Consider the following 24,052-nt stretch of genomic DNA (forward strand, 5'->3'; position numbering starts at 1 on the left):
CCTGTATCGCTTCGAAATTCAATACCAAGATGTTTTTTCCCAACAAAGCCACTAAGCTCATTGCGAGGGTTTGCATATTTCCCCTCCCCTTCGCCTCCCTTCCTTAGCACTAATATTGGTCAAAACTCGACATTTATCTATTTTTCCAAACCGCAATGTTTTTGCTTTGAAGTCTGAATTCTTTCGACTCTTTCTTGGTGTTGCAAGGCACCTCAATAAAACAATAGCCAGTGATAACGATGTCTCAACGCAAATTATCCTAAGAATAAGAGAAGCGTGCCACATTCTGTGAGAGAAACCTTTCCTTAATTAACGGACCTTACGTGCAAGTCATCATGTCACATTCCCATGCATCGCTGGAAACGTTGAAAAACCGCGTCCCACATGGATAAGAGTGACCATGGATGCTAAACCATTGTAGACACAAACAACATATTGGTCTGCTGGTCATAGCAACGGGTTAATCATCTACGATCTAGGGGCCGACTAACCTCTCCCTTAGGCTTCGGCCGAGCTTCCTGATCAGTCTGTAAATCCCGGATAGCGGTGTCGGGGTCGAAATCTCCGGCGTAGCCGTAAATGCTTCGCGCTGCCATACGACGGTTCAGCACTCGATGTCTGGAAGTATGGTCCTAAATTAATCAATCAATAAAAAAATATTATAATCTCAGGAACCATTTTCCCTAACAGATCGAACGGATCAATTTTATTTTGAAATCAGTTGTGCGCATGCACATGTAGGTGGCACCCTTTTTCTCCCGACTTTTCATTTTCAGTCGGCAAATATTCACAAACATCATTATCTATTCAGATATTCATAATAATCCAGAAAGGTTTTGAATGAATTATCATCATCAGCCAACAACTGAGAGACAAAGTCATTAAAAAACACCAGCAGCAATAACTGATGATTTCGAAAGACAAGGCAAAGGTTAGTTTTTATACTAAGGCCCGTAGCAAGACTTAGAAATGTAGGAGGGGGGCAAAGCATATTTTTCCCTTTTTAACTTACGAAAGTTGAAACTGGGGCTCATCCACCCCTCCCCCATCCCATGCCGTTGCTACGGGCCTTAGGCAACGTCTTTCACAGGCATCTCATGAGGTGCACACTGGCAGTCGATAGATTAGATAGGATAATATAGGACTGAGCTAGAATAAGAAATGTCTGTGCATGTAGAAGGGTAATCCAATGGACAGCTGAAAAGGAAGTAGAATGCATAATTAATGCAAGGATATTGGTTTAGAGAATAGTATAAAGCTTTTAAGGCGTATGGAAAAAAACTTCCGGGTCCAAAATAAAAAGCATAAAAATAAAAAAATGTGCATTTTCTTTGTATAAGGATTCGTTGTCCAAAGTTCCAGGTAGAGGTTGAATTATTGAGAACACTTTTCGCTTAATTCTAGTGATTTTTGTGAACAAATAATTGGTCCCGGAAATACGTCTTCAAAGCTCTTATACGGAAGTCTAGGTAAATTTTGTCTGGACGTTACCAACACTCTTTTTTCATTGTATTTTTTTTATTATACATCTTGTTTTCCTATTTTTAGGCCACTCATTAAAGTTTCAATACACATAACTTCAATAACCTTTATACTAATTTCTTTCACGATTAATTCATATTAGCTTTAACTACTTTATCAAGCACTAAGAACAAAATCCCCCCTAGTTCTAATCAATGTCTTTTCTATGGATAATTTAATTATATCACCGATGGGGTTGTGCTCACTAAATTTTATATCATGATCAAAGACCCAGCTTAACTCAATTTTTTAGCTGTTTGCATTAAATGTACTTTAGGACCAAATGCCTTTACCTATTATACATATCCTACTAAAATATGTATAATAAGTTTTGTTCCTACAGGTGTAACTTAATAACCTCATTAACTAGGCATTTATGGAGTGAAAATATACTCATTTCAATAGAGTTAGTCACCTGAAAAGCTACACAGCTGACACCAACAAGGATTATGGGTAGATATTTTACATGTTTCGACAGCTTGATAACTGTTGATGGACTTGCCCAAATGGTCTATAAGTCAATATTGGCTGGGATATCAACTAGTAGACCATTTGAGGAGGAGAGGTTTAATTGACTGTTTTCTCAAGGCTGCATGCACATCCAAATTTAAGGAATGTGGCAGGCCGTGATACCAGAACATGAGCATTATCACGCATTGCTATGAAATTTTTTACGATAAGAATTCCTTCTCAATTTTACTGCATTTGCGTTTTTCAGTTTTGTGGCCAGTCAAGTTGGATGACCAAGCAACCTTGAGAAAACGGTCTATTGTTTTAGTCTAGACCTACTAATCAGTCAAATATGCGAGTAAAAATAATTTTTAAATTAGTTTGAAAACCTGATTTAGCTGGTCATTAGTGGTCTGTCACTAATAGACCACAAGTAGGTCAGCCAATCAAAGCACAGGATTTGTGATAGACCAATAGCAGGTTTAGACTAAAACTAAATAGACCTCTAGTTGGTTGCTGGGAATATTAATAACTATTACTAATATTAATGATTGTTGTCTATTTTGTTTCCTCTCTTTAGCCGAATGCTCTTTCAGAGTTTTTGAATGTCTATGAACTATTTTATAAGCTGAACACTGCTGTTCTAACTAATCATACCAGTCATCAAAGTCATCATCATCATCATCAATTTCCTCAATACCTTCAAAAAGTTTTCCAAAGCATCCTCCAACAGGAGAATTGAAATGCAAATATGGATTACCCGAAGATAGAATAGATGAGCAGAGCCAACAAAAATGAGACCTACATCTGGAACAAGTCATTTTGTTGCAACCATCAACTTTTTCAATGCCAAAACTACAACTAGGGCACTTCTTGGAGTTGGCTTTGATCCATTCATTTGACACCAATTCTTCGAAAACATTCTTTAACTTTTGCTTTCCATACATTTTTTCCATTTTTTCTTTTTCTTCATTGCTAGCACTCAGATACTCCTCCTGAAGCTTCTTGAATTCATTATTTTTGATTGAGCATGGTGAGACTCCATGGTATGTCTTCTTACAAAAGACACAGAACGAAAAAGCACACTGAGGACATGAGGCTAGTGTCTGGTTTGTCTCCAAGATGACAGGTGATTGACAGTTAGGTCTTGGGCAGTACATAATGTCAGGCATACTGTCTAACGTTGACTGTAAGAGGTGCTTTTCATACTTCTCATACAAGTTGGGTGTAACCAAGCATTTTACTTGAGAAGGGTTTGCCTGTGATTCACATTTAGATGCAAGGCAATTCAGAGCTTTGGATGCACCACTTTGGATTTGTACAGTAAAATACTCAGAAGCACATTGATTGCAAAACACATGGTCACAGTCATGGAATTTGATGGATGATAAACCAGGTTTTTCGCTGAAGCACACCTCACAAGTGAAATTGCTTGTCTCAAATACTCTCACTTTTTCTGTTTCATTAAAATTCAAAATGGCAGCTACCATCTTGTGGTATGAAGCAACATCCTGCACCACACGCTCATCTACTGAGAATTTCTTGTTAGTTTGTCTTGTGAACTTTGGTGTAAATGGACTTTCAATAGCTAATACCCCAACTGCTTCATCTAATAGAAATTGAAACCAAGTGAACAGAATAACTGATCCAGGGCCTTGTTCTTCCCATATTGCATCCAGTTTCTTGCAAAGCTCAGAAAGCTGAGGGAAAAAAAGTGAGTTAAAATTTATCCCTCTTGTGGATTTATTATTTGCCATCATTCTCAGTTCTTTAAATTTCAGTCCTAATTCCAAAGATTTAATATTTGGAGGTTCATGATTTTTTTGAGTTTCCCTTGCAATAGGTACCACTTTCATCCATTCCTTTTTGAGATTTTGTATTTTTTAGTGGAAAAACTTAATCCCATTCCCATTTTTGCACTTTTATTTCAGTGCATCCCATCCCATTATCCCATTACAAAAATGGGCAAATAGATATCTCAACTCCCATTTTATTCCTTCAGGACCCTCTTCTGAAGTTTTCGTGGGCAGCTAAAGTCTTCTTGTTTTCCAAAGAAGCCCTTCCACATCACCCCAAATACAGTATGATGCGTACTATACTGTACATGTAAGCTAAATTTAACCAACCTGGAAATTAGTCAGCCATTTACATGAAAGAGTGTACTGTGGAGCGTCTTCTGATGGATAAGCTGTTGGCAATTCAAAATTTAATACAATTGGAGGCAGATAATCAACATTAACGGTTGCAAAAACGTCTTTTGCAGCCGAAGTTGCAAGCTCATCAGCTTCTTCTACTGTCTTGTCTTTACGGAAGGATTTTGGGAGGTGTGCTTCACGAATTCGAATAGAAAATGGCTTTGGGAAATCTAAATGAGCATTTAATTGTCCTCCTTTGTCGTCAAGGGAGCGAATAAATGTTCTGTTGTCGTAAATAGACGTTAAAGCAATGAGTTCATCTTTTTGCTCCTCCTGATCGGCCGCCATCTTGGATGGGATGGATCAAGGTATGAGGGACTGGGTTGATATATCAAAACGACTTTCCTTTCCCTCCCCTCCCTAAATACTTTTTCCATGGTAGTTTCCTCTTTCCTCTTGCATTTTCTTTTCTTATATCCTTGTTTATATTTTCAGTTTTTTTATGTTTTCAGCGTTATTTCATAATTAATCAGAATTAATTGTTATCCTAATTTAGCCTCATTCCCAAATCTTTCCGTGTTTCTTAATAAGTTTTATCCTCCACTCTACTCACCGCTTACATTATACAAATAACGACTCTCCCCTCCCTATCTACAGCTAATCTGTAGAGCTGCTCAAAGGAACATATGGAACTGACTTCCAAAATGGCGATGCTCACTTAGCTGGAAAATTCCCTCGAAAGACAATGCGTTTCAACCAAAGAGAACTCGCTAACATTGCTACGAACAATGATGTACCATTTGACAAAGAAGGAATCCTTTGGCTAAAGGAAAAAGAAGGTTATTTCTGGTCTAAAAATGAAGGTAAAGTCAATCATTATCAAATGTGAAGCTTATGACGCTGATTCAGTCTCAGTCAGCTACAATTGCAAAAAAAGTCATTAGAATTTTCTATTCTTGAGCTCCTTCATCCTTATATATCATTATCATATTCGTTTATAACATTAGCACTGTATGTTATGTTGTTTTAAGAGCATTTTCTTCGCTAGCGGCATGAGCTTCTTCAAGTTCAAACCGATCGTGACATTTTATGCACTCTTGCCAAAAAGTTTTAATTTAAGCTTTTTTTGTCATATAAGATTATCAGTTCGGAATATATGGGATTTTTATAGACACTGCATTATCGTTTTTAAATTGATATTTTTAAATGTTTTTAATATTTCATGCATGATTGAACACATTTATGCTTCATGCAAAAATCAAAACAAATGGTCAAAATAGTGACCCCATTTCATTGGTTTGGGGGGTGGGTATCAGTAAATTATATTCAGGGCTTAAAATAACAGCCAATTAGTTGCAAAATCATGATCACAGGCCAAATGTTACCAGGGTCAAAACCCGGGGGGGGGGGGGGGGTACTCCCATATATGGACTATACGGGGATGATCCGCTGAACAGGGTATGGTTTTTCGAGCTTCTTATCATAAACAGGGTATGCAATTTCACTCAAGTTCCAAGTTCTTCCTGATTTTCCCGTCATATCCAGGGTTTCTACTTTCGTATTGACCGAAACTGGTTATTATGGTCCTAAAAAAACAATACGTGAGCTGACATGATAATTGAAACAGGAACTCAGTGCAATAAATTATATCTTTTATCATAAACAAGGTCCACAAATTTGAGTTTTTTTAATCATAAACAGGGTACCCCTTCCAGAATCCCAGCGGAACACCCCTACCCAAATTCTGGCAGAGTACCCCCCCCCCCCCCCCCCCCAGGGTCAAAATGACCAGCACAAAGGCAAAAATTTGACCAGACAAGCCTTAGTTCTGGCTGGATATTGTTTGATGTGTGGCCATTATTTTAAGGCCAGATATACTCCTTCTCTATCAGAGCTTGATACTGACTAAAAGTGCATGCTTGTGCACTCATAAAGCATGTGCCACCATGGAACCAATCAGAAAGAGAGACTAATGTTAGTTATTTTATAAAGTCAGATCCAGTTGTGCTGAAGTCACTTAATAACACAGGAAGCCTATGTAAGAAAAGTGAACCTACACTTGATATCAAATTTTGTTTTTATTTTTATTTTAGTATACTCAGAAAGATTGTTTCGTCTCAGAGGCAACATTTTGTTTTACTTCAAAACTAAAGATAAGGTAGGTATTTTAAATGCTGTGAAATTATAAAAGTAGATCAAGCTCTTTATACTTTAATCCCCTATGATGAGACTGGTAAAAGAAAAAGTCCTTTATACTCGTATCGTATGGATTGGTTGCATTGACTAGTCATAGTTTGATAAGTCTTATGTGGCTTTTCGTCATGTCTGGCCATTATTGAGCAGCCATTATTCTTAGCCCTATACATTGATTTTTGTCTTGGATAGACATCAGAGCCAGCTGGTGCTATTGTACTTGAAAGATGCAAGGTGCAGAAACGACAGCCTACAATAAAACATGCCTTTACGATTGGTGAGTTAATAAGCTATTGAACACCACTATCAATGCCAGTGCATTGTGAAGTACTTCTATAGCCTTCTATATACATTGTACAACTTTAATTTGCTGATCACTACAATTTGACTGTATCTGACAACCAATTGCTTGACAATAAATTGTCTTTATATTAGTTCTCTTTATTTGAATAAGTAATTCATAAAATCTCATTTTTATATAATAATTTTTGTTTTCAGTATTTGATGAAGATGACACTCAACTGTATCACCTTAAAGGAAAGTCAACCAAGGATACCGAAGATTGGATAGAAAAAATCAGAAGTGCAAGGTAAAATACATCAGACTTTTATGCAGGAGGTCTTGTATAAATCTCCAGCTGGATCAGACCTCAGGGTGACCATCTTTAAAAATACAAAAAAGGAGAAAAATGGCAGTCCTAAGTCTCCAAAAAAACCACTGAGGACATAAATAAAACCCTTGCAGTAACCACCCCCAGTTGTCTCATGGACTCTTTACGATATCAAGCTCTTAACAGGTACTAATCTCTATTCTTCAATGATTTAGTTATGAAAGCTTAAGAAATAAACTACTAAGTTTAAGAAGACAGCTGATGGATATCACAGGAAAAGTAAGTCCATATGAGAGGTCTTGAACCTTCCAGTTTGTTAAGTATTCAAGTTAGATGACACTTTTCACGTTCTTGTATATTAGGATCCATTGCCAGAGTACCATCCTCTAGCAGTTCAAGAGGTAATATTATTTATTAATAGCAGTTTTCATTATTACACTCGCTCGTAACCATTAAGAGCACACTGAAATTTTAAAGTTTTTTCACTGCTGATAATCAAAATTTACATTTTTGACTGGCATCACTGAAAAAACAAAATCCATTGGACAACTACGGATTTTACTTGATATTGAATATTGAAGTAGTTAGTGCCTTAGTTAAAATATTAAGCCTCTTTATTACTCTGCATCTATAAGATGCTAATCGGAATGCTAGAAGTCTAATTTTAATTGTATTATTAAGTTTAAGTATGGCATTAGCATTGAAGTTGAAAATGTGTTTCATTCATTATAGCCTCTTAAACCTGGGATTGGCCAGTATTCATCCACCAGTACAGCAAGTAACTCAGATGAAACTCCTTTGCTGGAGATGTGTATTGGTAAGAGCTATCTTAATAAATTATCTAGGGAGTAATCTTGTACTTTATGACCTTTTGACATGTGTCAGTTGACAATCGGCCAACTGTTAGCCAATTGATTATTGGTCAACACTTCACCAACACTTCGCCTTCACATTACCAACATTTCACAATCACTCACTTTTTAGTCAACCAATCTTTGGCCAATGTGTGGGCTTGCATCATTGATCAAGTTGTTGGCCAACCATTGGTCAACAGTGGACCAATTGTTAATCAACATGTGTCGGCTGAGTTGTGAAATATACTATTACCTATCTAAGGCGTAAGTGTCTTTTTACATATGTCTAATGATAACTTTTGCATGTTCGATTATAGCATGTAATGGGTTGGTAAGCCCTATTGAAGGCAGATCAACCAATGCATTTGTTGAAATAAGGACAATGACTCCTCCTTCAACAACCTGGATTAAACATGCACAAACAGAAATTATAGAGGTAAATACTATATATAACAAACATCTCAATGTACTAGCATAGAGGCCAAGCAGGGACCAGATAAATTAACTTGAGTTCATTGTATAAGTGGTCTTCCAGTATGTATAGTCCCCCCACCACCCCTGCCCCTATAACCACCACTACTTCCAATAGGGCCCCCACCACTACCACCACTAGGGCTGGTTCATTGTCAGATTCTGAACAATTTCTAGCGGAGCGACTGTTACACTTAGAAAGGCATAATGTAGCATCTCTTTTAGGTCTTACCTTATCCTTTATTCTTATTACTTTTTAACTTCAAAGGGGGGTGACTAGTCAACCAATTCACCCCTCCTGGATTCACCCAAGTGATGACACACCCTTTTCAGATGATTCCACCCTTTAAAAAAATGGTACAAATTCAGTAGCAGAGAAGTATTTTTTTACTTTTATTTTATTTTTTCATTCATTAGCAAAAGCAAGATCCATTCTTTTTAACAACAGTAGTATTCCCTTCCAACGGCACTATCCAAGATGTTACAAGATTAAAGCTTGCTGTATTTGACGTCAGAGACAGAGAAAAGGAAGAGGTATGTAGTATCATGGTATTTTATAATATGTAAAAAAAATACTATGGCAAGCACCCATTTCTCATTGTTGAAATGTGTAATAAAGAAATTTGAAAATGCACCTGCATGCTGTCAGCACTTTGGCTATACAACAAATCAAAATATGCAGAACAATTTGAAAATTCTATTGTGTTTCCACATGATCACAAGGCTGGTCAGTCCAGAACAATAGTTATTCAAATTGAATGCCATATTTTATGAGAAAAATAAATCTGCAAATATTCCATGCAATTTTCCATGCATTTCAGATGTCAATTCTAGGACATGCTGTATGTACCATCAGAGATATCACATCTGCTCCGGATCAAAAGCTTTATCTAACTTTAACGTGAGTAACACAATTAAATATGGCACAAATAATATCCATGTTCAGATGTGGGTCTAGAGTGGCTTGGGTGCTACATACACCAAGGGAGAGAACAACACATCAAACAAACTCATCTCACATCTACAGTCCAGTAGAGATACAAACCTGATTGATCCCATGCCTTAACTACACAGAGGCAAGAGACAGCCCTGTGATAGTGCACGCCGCCCATGCTAACCCACATTCACACGTGAACGCCAAGAGATTTCGCCCCCAGGGATGTACCCGCTTCAGATTTTTTGCCTCCCTTACTTGAGATTTACAGGAGAGATTTTTCAGTGAATAGACCTTTGGTATTCAACTCTACATTTTCTCATTTCCTCTTATAGTGGTCTTGATTCATCAGCATCGTGTGGGACAATCATTGTATTAGGATGGCAAGTATGTAGGATAAATGTGCACTATATTTTTTTTGAATATTCTTTTTTTTTAATCAATGCAAAATTGAGCAGCATGTGATTTCAATAGAGCTTTCCTGAATTCACTTTTGTCATGAATGAATCACTACGAAACAAGAGTGTTTTAACATTTACTGTGTTCTATCAAGTTCAGACTAGCAGATCTCAACTTCGAGTCATTGTTTCACTTAATCAAATTCAGGAAAGGTTTATTGACTATTTATTTATCTGTGGGTACATGTAGATCCACAATAGTTATACCAATTGCATCTATGTTAAATAATATGGTAAGTTGTTCTTATGGAGTCTTTCTGAATTACTTCCCTTATTTATTTATCTAGGCAGAACAAAATGTCAAGACTCGATCATCTTCACTAGACTCTAGCGAGGTAAGCATTACTCATGGACAACACAAGGTTCAAAAGTTCATAATTATGGCTATTCCACATGTACATTTTACTTGTAGGGTGTAGAGGGCCCAACAGGAAGGAGAAATACTGGCAAGGCAATGATTCTTGTTGATCAAATCCTCACAAGAAGCTATAGGTTCCCTACAAGGCAAGTATATTAATCAATTATTTGACATCTGAATCTTGATATGATAAATATCAGAACAGCTGTGTTTTTGTTGACTGGCAAATTATCAAAAAATAAAAAAATAAATTATTGTAATGCATATTAAGTGAATTGAATTTCTGCGAGTTATACAATTTGCTGTACAATATGCTGGTTGTCATACCAGACCCATATACAATGTAATAATAAACTTCAAACCTTCATTTGTCATACCTGTAAATACATGTATCTTTGAGCTAAAGCAAAAAGAAGCTTCCCATAACAATTTAATTTACTTAGTTACTTATTTTTTCCCCAATAATTACCAAGTGATATTTTTTTGTTCAGGAAACAGGGAAAAGATTTAAAAGTGTTGGAGCTGATGGGAGAAAGCATGTTAACCTTCAAGATTCCAATTCAGTTGCTGTAAGTTTTCCCTTTACACATTCTTGATTAATAGTGTTTTAGCTCAATAATATTATTTTAACATAATAATTTGTTTGTGAAAGGAAAATATATATTGCTGAGGAGCATCAGAGAGCACTTGAACTTCACCATCTGGGAGATGTAAGAAAAATAATTCTTTAACTTTTTAAATTACTTTATGGCTTGTACTTTTGAATTGAGAAGTTGTTTGTGTTGTGTGGTGGTTTTTTCTTTTTTCCTTTATTTGTTTATTTATTTGTCCATTCATCCATATCTTCATTGATTCTTTTCTTCATTTGTCCATTTATTCCTTGGTTTGTTCCTTTCTTCCTTCCTCAATTCCCTATTCCTTCATTTCCTATTCCCCCTTTTCCCATGGCATTCAGAATAAGCCGGCAGATATTTGAGCTCTGAATATTACTTCGAAGTTAACCGCTGGCTACTTTTCCTTTTCAATGATCTATTTCTCGTATCAGATCACAGCCATCTACTTCAAACTTATGACCACCTACTGTTTTCCCTTCTCTTCCCTTCTCTTCCCTTCTCTTCCCTTCCATTCCCTTTCCCTCTCTTCCCTTCTATTCCCTTCTCTTCTCTTCCCTTCCCTTCTCTTCCCTTCTCTTCCCTTTTCCTCTATTCCTTTTCCCCCCCTTCTCTCACTCCCTACCCCTTTTTTCTTTTTCATTTTTAGACAATAAAATCTGAAAACCTTTTATTTTTCCCTAGCTGAATCCTGACTGGGAGAATTCTCGCCATGAAATTATAGACAACCACTTTAAATTGATATTTGCATACAAAGGACAGCTCAGAGATCTGATGGCCCTTAAAGGTGATAAATAACTTGTGGTAGTTAAGGGTGGGGAGGTAGGGGAAGGGTGCATAAGTGGGGATAATTTACATGGTTAAGCTAGAATAAATTAATTTGTGATCAATCCCTAATTTTTCCAGGAAACTCATTCAAGCCTAGCAAACTAAAAGCTCACAAACAGCTAGCTTTCGTACCTGTTAATTTACATCTACAACGTTTGAGAGTAAATGATGGTTGCAATCCAGGTATTTACAGTAATTTGTATTCCGTTTTTTTTCCTTTTAAGTCTTGTCTTGCAATTTTTAACCAGGTTTAGGTGGAGGACCTTCCATCCTTTTTACATCCATTTTCTTCCATTCTTTCACATGCTATTTGAATGCTATATCTTCATATACTAGAATTCGGTTTATTGATAATTGACTATTCATTTGCCGCTAGGTAAAGTGTATGAGATCGTAACAGTTGGAGCACCAGTATGTCATACTTTAAAATTTGGTCAGGGAGGACTCAAGAAGATGATGTCAAATCTTAAGAGAATACAACAGAGGTAGAAAAGTCCCCAGTCAGGGGGGGCATAGCCAGGGGCCCAAGGGAGCCTGTGCCCCCATACTCGCACTATAAAAACCTAAACATCTATGTGGCTACATGAAAACTTATTTTCACAAATGTTCTTTTGGAACTTGGTTTTACTACCACCCCCCCCCCCCCCCCACTCCCCCCCCCCCCCCCCTTCCCCCCACACATGACCACCAAGGCAAAAATCCTGCATATGCCCCTGCTAGTTAATACTAATATACACAGTCTGGGCTTCTTTTTGATATATTAATATTAGTTATCTTGTCATAGTGGACCTGAAAGTGATGGAAAGTCGGCTGTGTTAAAGCAGTCCAGAGGTTAGGAAGCCATTACTATTAACATTTCTGTAAAGAACATTGCAGCTTTATTGTTGAATAAAGATAATATTTTTAAAATGTCAGGCGATCTTTCATTGTCATCATCACCAACATCATCATCATCATCATCACCATAACCATCATCATCATCATTATCATCAAGATCACCATTCTCATCACCATAACCATCATTATCATCAAGATCACCATCATCATCATCACCATCATTATCATCATTATCATCACCATCATTATCATCACCATCATTATCATCAAGATCATCATCATCATCATCCAGGAATGGCGTGTGGGAATCATGGGTGGCATAGCAATATTTAGTGCACTTGCCCCTCATCTCTGGGGTCGTGAGTTAGATTCCCAGATGCTGCATCTTATGTGAGCAATAGCTTGAATAGAATTTTTTTCATTCGGTTCTCCTGTTTTCCTCCCTCTCACACGCGCATTACAAACTACAATAGAAATATAAAAATATAAATTATGATCTGAACATATATAATTTTACATTGGTTTAGTTGACTTCTCTTCAATGGTCGCTTAGGGATTCTTTATTAATCATTGTAACTACATTATGTTTATTTTAATCTGCAGCCAACCTGGAAAGACTAAAGCAGCTTATCTCTCAGCTTTGTGATCGGCTAAAACAGTAAGTTGAAAAGTGGATATTGTATGTCACTAAATAAAATGTGCTCAGATATAATTAATTCAACTTTTTTCCCTATCTGATGTATGAAATCCTTGAATGTCCAGCACATTAAATAATAATTAATTAGTAATTAATTAATAATTATTCCAACTTTTTTCCCTATCAGATGTATGAAATCCTTGAATGTCCAGCACATTAAATAATAATTAATTAGTAATTAATTAATAATTATTCCAACTTTTTTCCCTATCAGATGTATGAAATCCTTGAATGTCCAGCACATTAAATAATAATTAATTAGTAATTATTTAATAATTATTTCAACTTTTTTCCCTATCAGATGTATGAAATCCTTGAATGTCCAGCACATTAAATAATAATTAATTAGTAATTAATCAATAATTATTCCAACTTTTTTCCCTATCAGATGTATGAAATCCTTGAATGTCCAGCACATTAAATAATAATTAATTAGTAATTATTTAATAATTATTTCAACTTTTTTCCCTATCAGATGTATAAAATCCCTGAATGTCCAGCACATTAAATAATAATTAATTAGTAATTATTTAATAATTATTTCAACTTTTTTCCCTATCAGATGTATAAAATCCCTGAATGTCCAGCACATTAAATAATAATTAATTAGTAATTATTTAATAATTATTTCAACTTTTTTCCCTATCAGATGTATGAAATCCTTGAATGTCCAGCACATTTTAGAAACTTTAAATGCTTTGTCTGACAAGGTATTTAATGGCAGTTGATGAATTATTCAGATTTACCTTGTTTTCAAAGTAGTTATTGTCAGTCTATCCCATTCCATTCCATTCACATCTCATTTAATCATTCATTTATGCATTTATTCAATTCATTTGTTCCTTCATTTGTTTGTTCATTCATTCATTCATTCATTCATTTGAACATCCATCCACCCGTCCATCCATGTATCCATCCATGCATCCGTCCATCCGTACATCCGTCCATCCATCCATCCATCACTCTATCCTTCAATAATCTATCCACTCCTTATTAGTCAGATTTGGCATGTTGACTCCTCATTTCCTTGATAGGGTAATCAGCTTCTTAAGCTTAGGGAAGCACCACTGGTAACAGAATCCCTATCATCCCTAGAAAAGGTCGTACCAAGACCCAAGGAGGATGAGCAGGTTGCTGAATCTTGTAAGTTAACTGAAAGTCTTTATTATATGTAGAGCTTCATAAAGTGACCACTTTATTTTTGCAGAACATCGTAGCTACGTACCACTTGAACCCACAATATTTACCTACCACCTACCAACCACTTGGTACATACTATTCAACAAACACTTACTACTCACTTACCACAAGTTATCAAATCTTTACTAATTACTTGCTTACCATCACATACCTACCACTTACCTACACCTGCCATGATGTGTCATACAGTAAAGTACGCAATTGCCATACAAAACTAAACTTATACGTTGCAATAAAAAACCATCCACACAAAAGACTGCCGACATATCCCTCATATTATTACTTCACAATTTTATTCCACAACTGTTTTTCCTTAATTAGCTGAGTGGCAGTGGAATGTTACAGCATTTTCCAGGGATAAAGCACAGGTAGACTCACTTATTTGCCATACGCTAACCTTCTTTCCTGATTTGCATGTTTGTAGCTAACCGTCTAACCCTTTTGGATAAAGGATTCACAGGAAACTATATGGACTTCAAAAGTTTAGGGGTATAAAAATATTAAATATGATTTTAGTTGAATGATGGTAATAATGAAGATGATGACGGGGATGAGGATGGTGATAATGGAGATGATGACTGATGATGATGACTGATGGTGATGGTGGTGGTGGTAATTGTAAAGACTGATGATGATGATGATGCCTGATGATGATGATGATGATAACCGATGATTATGATGCAAATGATGACTGATGGTGATGGTGGTTATTGTAAAGACTGATGGTGGTGATGATGACTGATGATGTTGATGATCATGATTGATAATGATGATGATGTGATGATCATGATGATGATGATAAAGGCTATGATGGTTGGTAATGATGATGATTTAATGATGGTGGTGATGATGATGGTGGTGATGGTAAGTCTGATGATGGTGACGATGATAATAATGATGATAATGGGATGATGATGATGATTATGATGATGTGATGGTGTTAATCAGGATGAAGATGATGAAGGTGGTGGCAGTAGTGGTGGTATTGGTGATGATGATGAAAATGTTGATGATGATGATGATTATAATGATGATGTGATGGTGTTAATCAGGATGATGATGATGAAAGTGGTGGCAGTAGTGGTGGTATTGGTGATGATGATGAAAATGTTGATGATGATCATGATTATAATGATGATGTGATGGTGTTAATCAGGATGATGATGATGAAAGTGGTGGCAGTAGTGGTGGTATTGGTGATGATGATGAAAATGTTGATGATGATCATGATTATAATGATGATGGTGATGGCAGTGATGATGATAATGTTTTGGATGATCGATGAGTATTTGATAATGCTAATTAAAGGATCGATTTTTCAAATAACAAATAACAGTTCATTAGTGAATAAATAAATCAACAATACTAACAACCACTAACAGGTTGCTGACTTAACTAATTTGAAGTAAATTAATGATATTAACACTAATAATATTTAATGAATTCATTAATTTATTCTAAACATTTATAGATAAATGGGATAAATATTTAGTTTATTAAAAATTGATAAACTCTAAAAATAAACCGCAAAATTTGAGCATCATTTTTGTTGACATTTTTTGTTGTTTTTCTACAGCATTAAGTTAAATTTTATGTTATTGTTATTTTTCATTGCTCAGTACAATCAATTCATGGCAATCCCTGTTATTTTTCCATTCACAAACTTTGTTCTAACAGTAACTAGTGGCTGACCATACTCTAAGTGCTCTACATTCTTGTGAAATCTACTCTAGATCATCTCTTTAGTCCCTACATACATGTCTTCCCTAAGGAAAAGTGTACATGTAGTATGACCTTGTCATGGTATATTTATGTCCAGGAACTGTCCAAACTGGTGCAGCAAACTTTGATCATCATGCAGACTCATATCAATGGCCTTTTGCTAGGAGAGAAGCCACCATCAGGTAAGAAAAAACACAGGCTATTCTATTGTTGGTGAATATAAAACTTACTTATTGGAACCCTATAGCAAGTGACCGCAAAGGTATTTTGGGTATTATGCCGTTGACCCCAGTGTACTTTGCACTTTGCATAGATCTTGTAGCAAAGGAACCAGGAAAAAGACCATACCCATTTTACAACTGGTCTATTACAGGCCCGTCGCTAGGACACTGAAAGGGGAGGTTCGTTTTTCTACCAATCTATAGTTATGCCATTTGTTGATAAACATTTTGTTGCGTTATTGGATCTTATTGCATTTTTTCATATAGGGGGAGAGGGGGGTTCATTTGAACCATCAAACCCCAAGCAACAGGCCTGTACCACAGGTAGCTGACCAGTAGCCCAGTATAAGATTTTGTTGTTACAGTCATGGGAAATGACCATCCATCTTATCTTCCATGACTTGCGTATTTGTTTGAAGGTCAGAAATGGAATGATGTAATCATGGGTGAGATCCATGACTTCTCACGGGCTGCTGATGGACTAGCAAAAGAGATCTATTTAGGACTTGTCTTTGCTCAGCTCCAGGTTAGACTCAGTCATCACCTCATTCATACTAACCCTGCATAGCAGCTCAGGGGGGGACGAGGTGGGGAAAGGGACGAATTTGTCTTTGCACAGCTCCTACTCAAATACTCAGATATAATCTTAGTTATACTTTGTCTGTGTAGTGTGGCACATGGAGGGCTAGTGAGGGGACAGAGAGTGTGATAAGGGAGGGGCTAGGGACTCCCACGTTTTTGCTAATATTCACTAAACTAGTAACTCTCAGCTCCACTATCCACCCACCTTAAGTCTGCATACTAGTTTGCTATTTTTCCCGTACTGCTCGGGGTGCTCTGTTTTAATTTCTAGATTATTTAGTGATTGTAACTTGAAAAAAATATATTTTATTACTAATAATAAACATATATATTTTTCCTAATTGTCTTCAGGAGGATTCAAGACACATTGCATTACGTTACACAATCAAAAGGAGACATGATATTGTGTTTTCTCATGCTGTAAGTACTACTCATTTGATCTTAAGAAATCCCTGAATCTCTTCTGCATCAAATATTTATTGTCACGGGTTCGAATCCTGACTGGAGCTTGGAAAAAAAAAGTTTCGAAAAAAAAAGCTTTATGAAACCCAATTCACATCTTTAGTAACTTTACAAGCAACGAAACACCTTTAAAGAATTTTTATTTTCTTTGCTAAAAATTTGTTCAGTATCTTTGATTCATACTGATGACTGCTTTTACTACTTTTGTGTTTATAAGGTCACCGCTTTAATTGCCGGCTTTATCAGCAAGTTATACACCAACCTAGACAACCCTTCATTCTGGAAACAAATTATTCATATTGGATTCTTAGCCCAATTTGAAAGTTTGCTGAGCACCAATGGTACGTTACAGCTTTGGAGGGGAGGGGGAAGGGGGGAGGAGAGGAAAGGGGAGGGGAGGGAGGAGAGGGGAGGTGGGGGGAGGAGAGGTAATGAAAGGGGAGGTGAGGGTGAGGAGAGATGGGGGAAGGGGGGGGAGGTGGGGGAGGAATATAAGAGAAACGAAGAACAGGAAAGAGCCAAAAAGCAACTCTTCCCAATAGAGGTTTTTGCACCATCACGTGACGGCAGCGATGTTAGATGGCAGGAACAATAAAGTCGTTTTACGTGAGAAAGAATTCAATTCCCGAAAGCAAAGGGATTTCATTGTTCTGCCATCTAACCACAGGCAGCTCAAGCTGTGTTATGGGATTGGCATGTGATGGTGCAAAGCCTCATTTATAATTTTTCTGGTGTTTTTTGTTGTTCTCAGGTGATGAGATGGGTATGCTGGAAGACATGTGTGTTGGTGTACAAAGTTTGACAAGAGTCAAGTTAAAAGTATGTCACTTTGCATCAATTCTTCGTTTGCACATGACGTCATAGACGCCATCTGGGTTCAATTTAACAAAATAATTGTCAATGAATTATTTCGTTGTATCAACCAACATGGCCGCCGTGTCTTTTGTTATTTTACTCCCTCTTCAATGATTAAAAACCAGCATTAGCACGCGCGGATTCGAAATGTGCCGTGTGACAAATCAGGGCTTTGGTGGACCTCAATCAAAATATTTTCATTGCAAAGTTTTCATGAAAAACGAACCCAAAATTCCGCGCGTGCTATGAAAATAATGGCTGTAACGAAGCACGCAACTCTTAGATTCGGGATCACTTGTAAAACACAGAGCGCAAAAACCTTCTTGCTGACGGGTTGATATGTTAATTAAAAAGGCGTAACCATTTGTTTGTCTTTGCAGATTGTCCAGTGTGAAAGAGACGATGAAATCCCGGCCTTGAGTGGCAACAGGTAAGAAACTAAGCCAAGCCCCCAGACGTTTGAAGTTAAGGTTGCAGTAACATGAAATGCGTTGTGATAATCAGACTTCCGTAAATACCGGCTCTTACTGCCATCTCATAAACTGAAATTTGGTTTTTCGCTGCCGTCAATCAAAGCTAATCAGTCGGTACCTTTCATATTTTTGACTGGCGACAGCGAAAAAACTAAATTTCAGCGTGTAACTCGGAGACACAGAGTACGCATGTTTATGAAAATTACAGTAAGTACTGGCCGGTAATGGCGTTCGCCTCGCTCATACCAACCTCCCAGTTCGTATTTTTTTTATTAAGGGAGTTATCGTGTGTTATTGTGTGTCTATAGGTCTTGCATACAGGTCAGCATCCCTGTTCCTGCCGAGTCATTCCAGTTGCTACCAAAGGAGGTACAAGAGGCTAAAAGCATCCGAGTCACGCCCGTCTTGTTTACCCAGGGAGTCAATGAGCATGCTACCCTGGCGGAGAAGTAAGTATCGTACCTTCTTCACACCCTTTTGTATTGGCTTAAAAATGATCAAGGGTATCTCCAGTGTAATATAATTTATGCTGGCCTTTTGTCATATCTATTGTGACTCGTTCTATAGATTGTAAAGACGGTATTTTTATTTTGGTAGTGTGATGTCAGCTATTACTGCGATTCCCAGTCACACGCGACCAAGTGAGACCAAAATCACAAACGAAAAATTGAGTTTTGGTGGACGTCAATCAAAAGGGTTTCTTAAGCATGTTTAATGATTCAGACTCCGAATTTCAAACGTTTAACTGCAAACTATCAGTATTGACTTATCCTATCTTGAAGAAACTCATATCATAGCCATAGCGATAGCTTTGCAATCAAGCGTTTCAAGATTCGGAGCCGGAATCCTGTGACATTTTTGAGAAAATATATCCAAAGTGAGAAATTCACAGCGACAAGAAGCATGAGATAAGGACAACGATTTTTGCACATTTGCACGTGTTCACGTGAGTATTTACATCAGTCCTGGTGTAGAAACCAATAGAAACTATAGAAACCCTTTTGATTGACGTCCATCCAAATTCAATTTTTTGTTTTTGATGAAGGTCTAGTTGGTCGCGTGTGACTGGGAATCGCAGTAATTATACTACACTTGAGATAGGCCAGATATCACGATATGGACGTGGACGTGCCGTTCCGTGACTGCAATGGCACAGTATATCTGATCATTTCGATTGGGTATACGGTGACCTTGCCTGCTGTGATTTTTTTAACGGTAATCCTTAATTCTATACTATTGCACTAGCTCTTTCCTTGCCGTTTCACAGTTAAGCGAAATCTCGGCATTTCTTTACTATTGTGTTTCTGTTTGTTTAGATTTGGAGACACTTCGCTACAAGAGAGCATCAATGGGGATAATTACAGCATCCTTAGTTTTTACGTGCAACAATTCAAAGATCTATTCCCTGAGCTGTGTAAGAATATTTTTTAAGACTTGTGCTAAAACTAGAGACATCCACGCATCCACCGCATCGTAAGAGAGAAAATATATTCTTCCCTCCGTTCGTTCGTTCGTTCCTTGCTTCCTTCCAAGCCTCGTTCGTTCCTTGCTTCGTTCGTTCGTTCGTTCGTTCCTTCCAAGCTTCGTTCGTTCGTTGCTTCCTTCCTTCCTTGCTTCGTTCGTTCGTTCGTTCGTTCCTTCCAAGCTTCGTTCGTTCGTTGCTTCCTTCCTTCCTTCCTTCCTTCCTTCCTTCCTTCCTTCCTTCCTTCCTTCCTTCCTTTCTTCGTTCCTTCCTTTCTTCCTTCGTTCCCTTCCTCCCCTCCTCTTCCCTCCCTCCCTCCCTTCCATCCTTTCTTCTCTGCTTCTAGTCTCATTGAGAAATCTTACTCTTCCCATCAAACTACCACGAGTATTTTCCTAGTTTTCACAGGATGTATCATATTTTCCCCTTCTTTTGTTGACCAGGTGGTTCTCGTTTCCCAGACGACACATCCATCGATAACCTGATGGAACAACTCAAAGTGAACGTTGAAGGCAGAAAAAGTAAGAACGTTGATATCCTGTTGCTAAGCGAACAGGTAAAGAATACATAAAGTGTAATACTTTGAACGACTATAAATAAAACATATCTGGGCACACGTGGCACTAGTGAAAAACTAGTGAAAAACTAGTTGTTTAATGAGAAAATATATGTTCGTTTGAGTTATCCTTTTGCGAGATCAAGATTGTGGTTAACAAAAACATGATTAGACCAGGTTTTAGCATTTTGTTAAGTCTATTTGCCGCTCTGCGAGAACCGATGATGAAGTGATTTATCAGATGTTTGCATATTTTTACAGTAGTGCGCAGACGTTGTTGACCAATACTTCAGTTTCGAGTTCTCTGTTGCCCAGGGTTAGCCTCATTTTTGTGCAGAATATTCATGTGTTCCAGTGAAAGTCCGTGGAATTTCAAATTGTTTGTATTGTTGAATTTGCGCATTCTTTACTTTACTGTTGGTATTTATGGCTATTTAGACACTGATTCGAGTAAATGAGTCTGTAATCAAGGAACACAGCAGTAAGTTGGAATTCTAGAATATGGTCTATTTGCGTATGTACTTTTCACCCTAGCCTACGTCACAACGCAGACCATTTTCACTGGTGTCGGGCAGTAAAGTATAGGAATCGTGAAGGAGAAGTATAAAAGTATACACCAAGTATAAAATGCGTAACAAGGCAGATATCACGACTATCAGCCTCGCATCAGTTTCGTTATTGTTTGACCTATATGCCTCGCTTGTATGTCTTCAGTATCATGCCAATTTAAAATTTTTACCCGGTCTACATGTTGCGCCATGTACACACATCCCGTTAAACTTATCGTGCCACGCCGTTGCCTACAAGTCTTAGTTTCCTGCTAACAGAGTCAAGCCTACTAACAACACGTCGTATTTAATTATCAGCTCTGTTGGCGAATGAATGGTGGCCGCTTTACAAGCTGCAAGAGTGCAAAGGACCGTACAGCCATGGCAGTGACGCTGGAGCAGGCTATGACGCTTCAAAGAGAACATAGTATGAATTCTGAAGTGTTACAGCAGTCCCTCGACGCAATGAGAAGGTCAGTGAGGCACACATTGATATATCTTTGTCTGACACTTTCAAAACTATCCGCTTGCCTTTAAACTTCTCTTCAAATTTTTAACCCTAAAACAACAACCTCTTGGTTGATAAAAATCAGGGTAGGTCTTACTCACAGATCGGGTTGAAATTAGCTTGTTTCCTTATGTGGAGGGAGGAAAACCGGAGAACCGGAGAAAAATTCCCCTATCGAAGTAGAGATCCAACAAACTTTACTCACATGTGATGCCAAGACTGGTTCAATCGAGTCCGATGACCCCAGAGAGACTCCAGTCCTCTATTTAAATCAGTTAAATGATTCCTGATTCTAACTCTTTCATGGATGGATCCCATGCCTGCATGGTTTCTTTGATTGTACTGACTTAATTCTCGAGGTGAATAATTGTGCCGCAACAGCTTTTGATTTCCATCTTTTTTATTTCAGTGAAGGCACCAGGATAGAGAATGCCTACAAAAACACAGGCTTCCGTAAATACGCCTTTAACTATTGGCAGGTGATGGCCCTGCCTCGCTTATACCGGCCTCCCCCGGGTACCTACGGTAAGAATGTACAGACATAATGACCTGCCTCGACTATACCGACTTTCCCCGGGTACCTACGGTAAGAATGTATAGACATAGACATAATAGTGTATACCGACTTCCCCCGGGTACCTACGGTAAGAATGTACAGACATAGACATAATAGTGTATACCGACTTCCCCCGGGTACCTACGGTAAGAATGTACAGACACAGACATAATAGTGTATACCGACTTCCCCCGGGTACCTACGGTAAGAATGTACAGAATGACCTGCCTCGACTATACCGACTTCCCCCGAGTACCTACGGTAAGAATGTACAGACATAGATATAATAGTCTATACCGACTTCCCCCGGGTACCTACGGTAAGAATGTACAGACATAGATATAATAGTCTATACCGACTTCCCCCTGGTACCTACGGTAAAAATGTATCTAGGTAATTCTATATAATTCTTTCGTAAGGATGCACAGACGTAGAAGACGATAGTAGATAATATTAGTAAATAATTAGTCATGTATTATGACCACAATTGGGGTAATGCACATACACCACTAATGATTAGGAAGATGGCCAATGTTTACACTGAGCTCTAGAGGTTCTGTTTGGCTTCGGGTAGGTTTAGAGGATCGCCTCTTATAATCGAATCGTTGTCGTGTTCAGAAACATAGAACATAGAAGCTGAGACCGAAATGGCACATGGGAAGTACGTTAATTAGATGCATGCTGTGACCGGCGACCCGTGGCATCATCCACTGTTTTTAATACACGTTTGGCATTCTAAACCGACTGCATGGATGGCGCAAATGAATAAATTATAATATAATTGTCATTTCCCATGTGCCATTTCGGTCTCAGCTTTTATGTTCTATGTTTCTGAACCCGACAACGATTCTTCAATTGAGTGTATATGTATAGACACATGACACTCAAATCTTCCCCATTGTCCATGAAATGACTCAATGAATGTGATTCAACCACGATTTCATGAAAACGTGGCAAATTCTTTATTCCTGAGCAAGTGATTGGATTCAATGAAATATGGCAACAGTCATAGTTAATGCGTTACTTTTTTAGAGGCATAGAAATTATATCATGAACCTAAGGCCCCGTCCACACGTATCCGGAAATTTTTGTATCCGCAAATTATTTTTTGCGAATACGGGTTGCGTCCTCGCGTGTCCGCAAATTTTTGTGTCCGTATCCGCAAATTTTACGAAAACGGACACGTGTGGACGGTGAAAACGATTCGAATACGCTGTGTGTGGACGCAAACGTTTTCGTATCCGCAAAAAATAATTTGCAGATACAAAAATTTCCGGATACGTGTGGACGGGGCCTAAGGGACGGAAAATCTTGAAAATCAATTAGTTTTGTACTGGATTGGCAAATGAATATGTAATATAGTAAAGTAAGCATTCGAAGAGCTCTGGCAAAATAAATAAATAGAGAAATGAGAAAAGGGAAAGAAAGGATATATATAAAATTAAAGAGTCAAACGTTTTGAAAATTAAGGATCTCTGGAAGATTCATGCTGGCTGCACTTGTTTGTTTCTCAACTTTTTTACACCATTATCCGATTATATACTAAATATAAAATCAATTATGGATTTTATCAAAATACTAAATTATGTAGATAGTTTTATATATTGTTAGTAGCACGCAAGGAGCAATAAACTTGCATATTCTATGCGTCTATATATTTTCATCAATTCATGAGTGAATGCCTGATATCCTGAACAAACGCTTAGCAAGGGACCAAGAACATTTTGGAGTAATGATTTTTCCCTCCTTTTCTGACCAAGTATTAAAAGAGTTCCCTTTCTAGTATTTTTTGACTTTGGGTTAAGTGTAGTTTTATTGATGGTTTTCAACCTTTCCCAAGAGAATTAAATAACAAAAGACACGGCGGCCATGTTGGAGGATATAACAAAAGAATTCATTGACAATTCTTTTGTTAAGTTCCTCCAACATGGCCGCCGTGAAAACCATCAA

The 24,052-nt window shown here is 37.6% G+C and overlaps 2 protein-coding genes across 4 annotated transcripts; one reads left to right on the forward strand and one right to left on the reverse strand.

The window, feature by feature from the left end:
• Window positions 1-1,424: 1,424 nt before the first annotated feature.
• On the reverse strand, window positions 1,425-4,454 carry LOC116307687 (E3 ubiquitin-protein ligase RNF14). Its single transcript, XM_031717967.2, has 2 exons — window positions 4,098-4,454; window positions 1,425-3,671 (listed from the first exon to the last, which is right to left on the reverse strand). The coding sequence occupies exons 1-2, from the start codon at window positions 4,452-4,454 to the stop codon at window positions 2,619-2,621; spliced, it is 1,410 nt and encodes a 469-aa protein (XP_031573827.2). The 3' UTR covers window positions 1,425-2,618.
• On the forward strand, window positions 4,371-23,755 carry LOC116307685 (inositol polyphosphate-4-phosphatase type I A). 3 transcript variants are annotated; one of them, XM_089038874.1, is made up of 35 exons: window positions 4,382-4,474; window positions 4,764-4,969; window positions 6,200-6,264; window positions 6,492-6,576; window positions 6,798-6,888; window positions 7,125-7,188; window positions 7,272-7,310; window positions 7,642-7,726; window positions 8,081-8,199; window positions 8,652-8,768; window positions 9,056-9,135; window positions 9,504-9,555; window positions 9,914-9,961; window positions 10,039-10,130; window positions 10,476-10,553; window positions 10,637-10,694; window positions 11,280-11,382; window positions 11,502-11,606; window positions 11,800-11,908; window positions 12,208-12,254; window positions 12,864-12,918; window positions 13,607-13,667; window positions 13,992-14,100; window positions 14,582-14,646; window positions 15,977-16,061; window positions 16,520-16,626; window positions 17,034-17,102; window positions 17,362-17,485; window positions 17,896-17,963; window positions 18,380-18,429; window positions 18,781-18,921; window positions 19,789-19,886; window positions 20,378-20,490; window positions 21,357-21,511; window positions 21,956-23,755. In XM_089038874.1, exons 2-35 carry the CDS (start codon window positions 4,852-4,854, stop codon window positions 22,089-22,091), a joined length of 2,991 nt encoding a protein of 996 aa, XP_088895000.1. In that variant the 5' UTR covers window positions 4,382-4,474; window positions 4,764-4,851; the 3' UTR covers window positions 22,092-23,755. The 3 variants fall into 3 exon arrangements, 2 of the variants coding, with proteins under 2 accessions (XP_088895000.1, XP_088895001.1); XM_089038875.1 differs by lacking the exon at window positions 14,582-14,646 and adding an exon at window positions 14,479-14,525 and having other exon boundaries at window positions 4,384-4,474; XR_016121526.1 differs by lacking the exons at window positions 21,357-21,511; window positions 21,956-23,755 and adding an exon at window positions 19,070-19,687 and having other exon boundaries at window positions 4,371-4,474; window positions 20,378-20,397.
• Window positions 23,756-24,052: the final 297 nt, after the last annotated feature.

This window comes from Actinia tenebrosa, unplaced genomic scaffold (assembly GCF_029948245.1).
Source record: "Actinia tenebrosa isolate PJP-AT-01 unplaced genomic scaffold, QUT_ActTen_1.0 PGA_scaffold6__47_contigs__length_16458017, whole genome shotgun sequence".
In the NCBI taxonomy this organism is placed as follows: Eukaryota; Metazoa; Cnidaria; class Anthozoa; order Actiniaria; family Actiniidae; genus Actinia; species Actinia tenebrosa.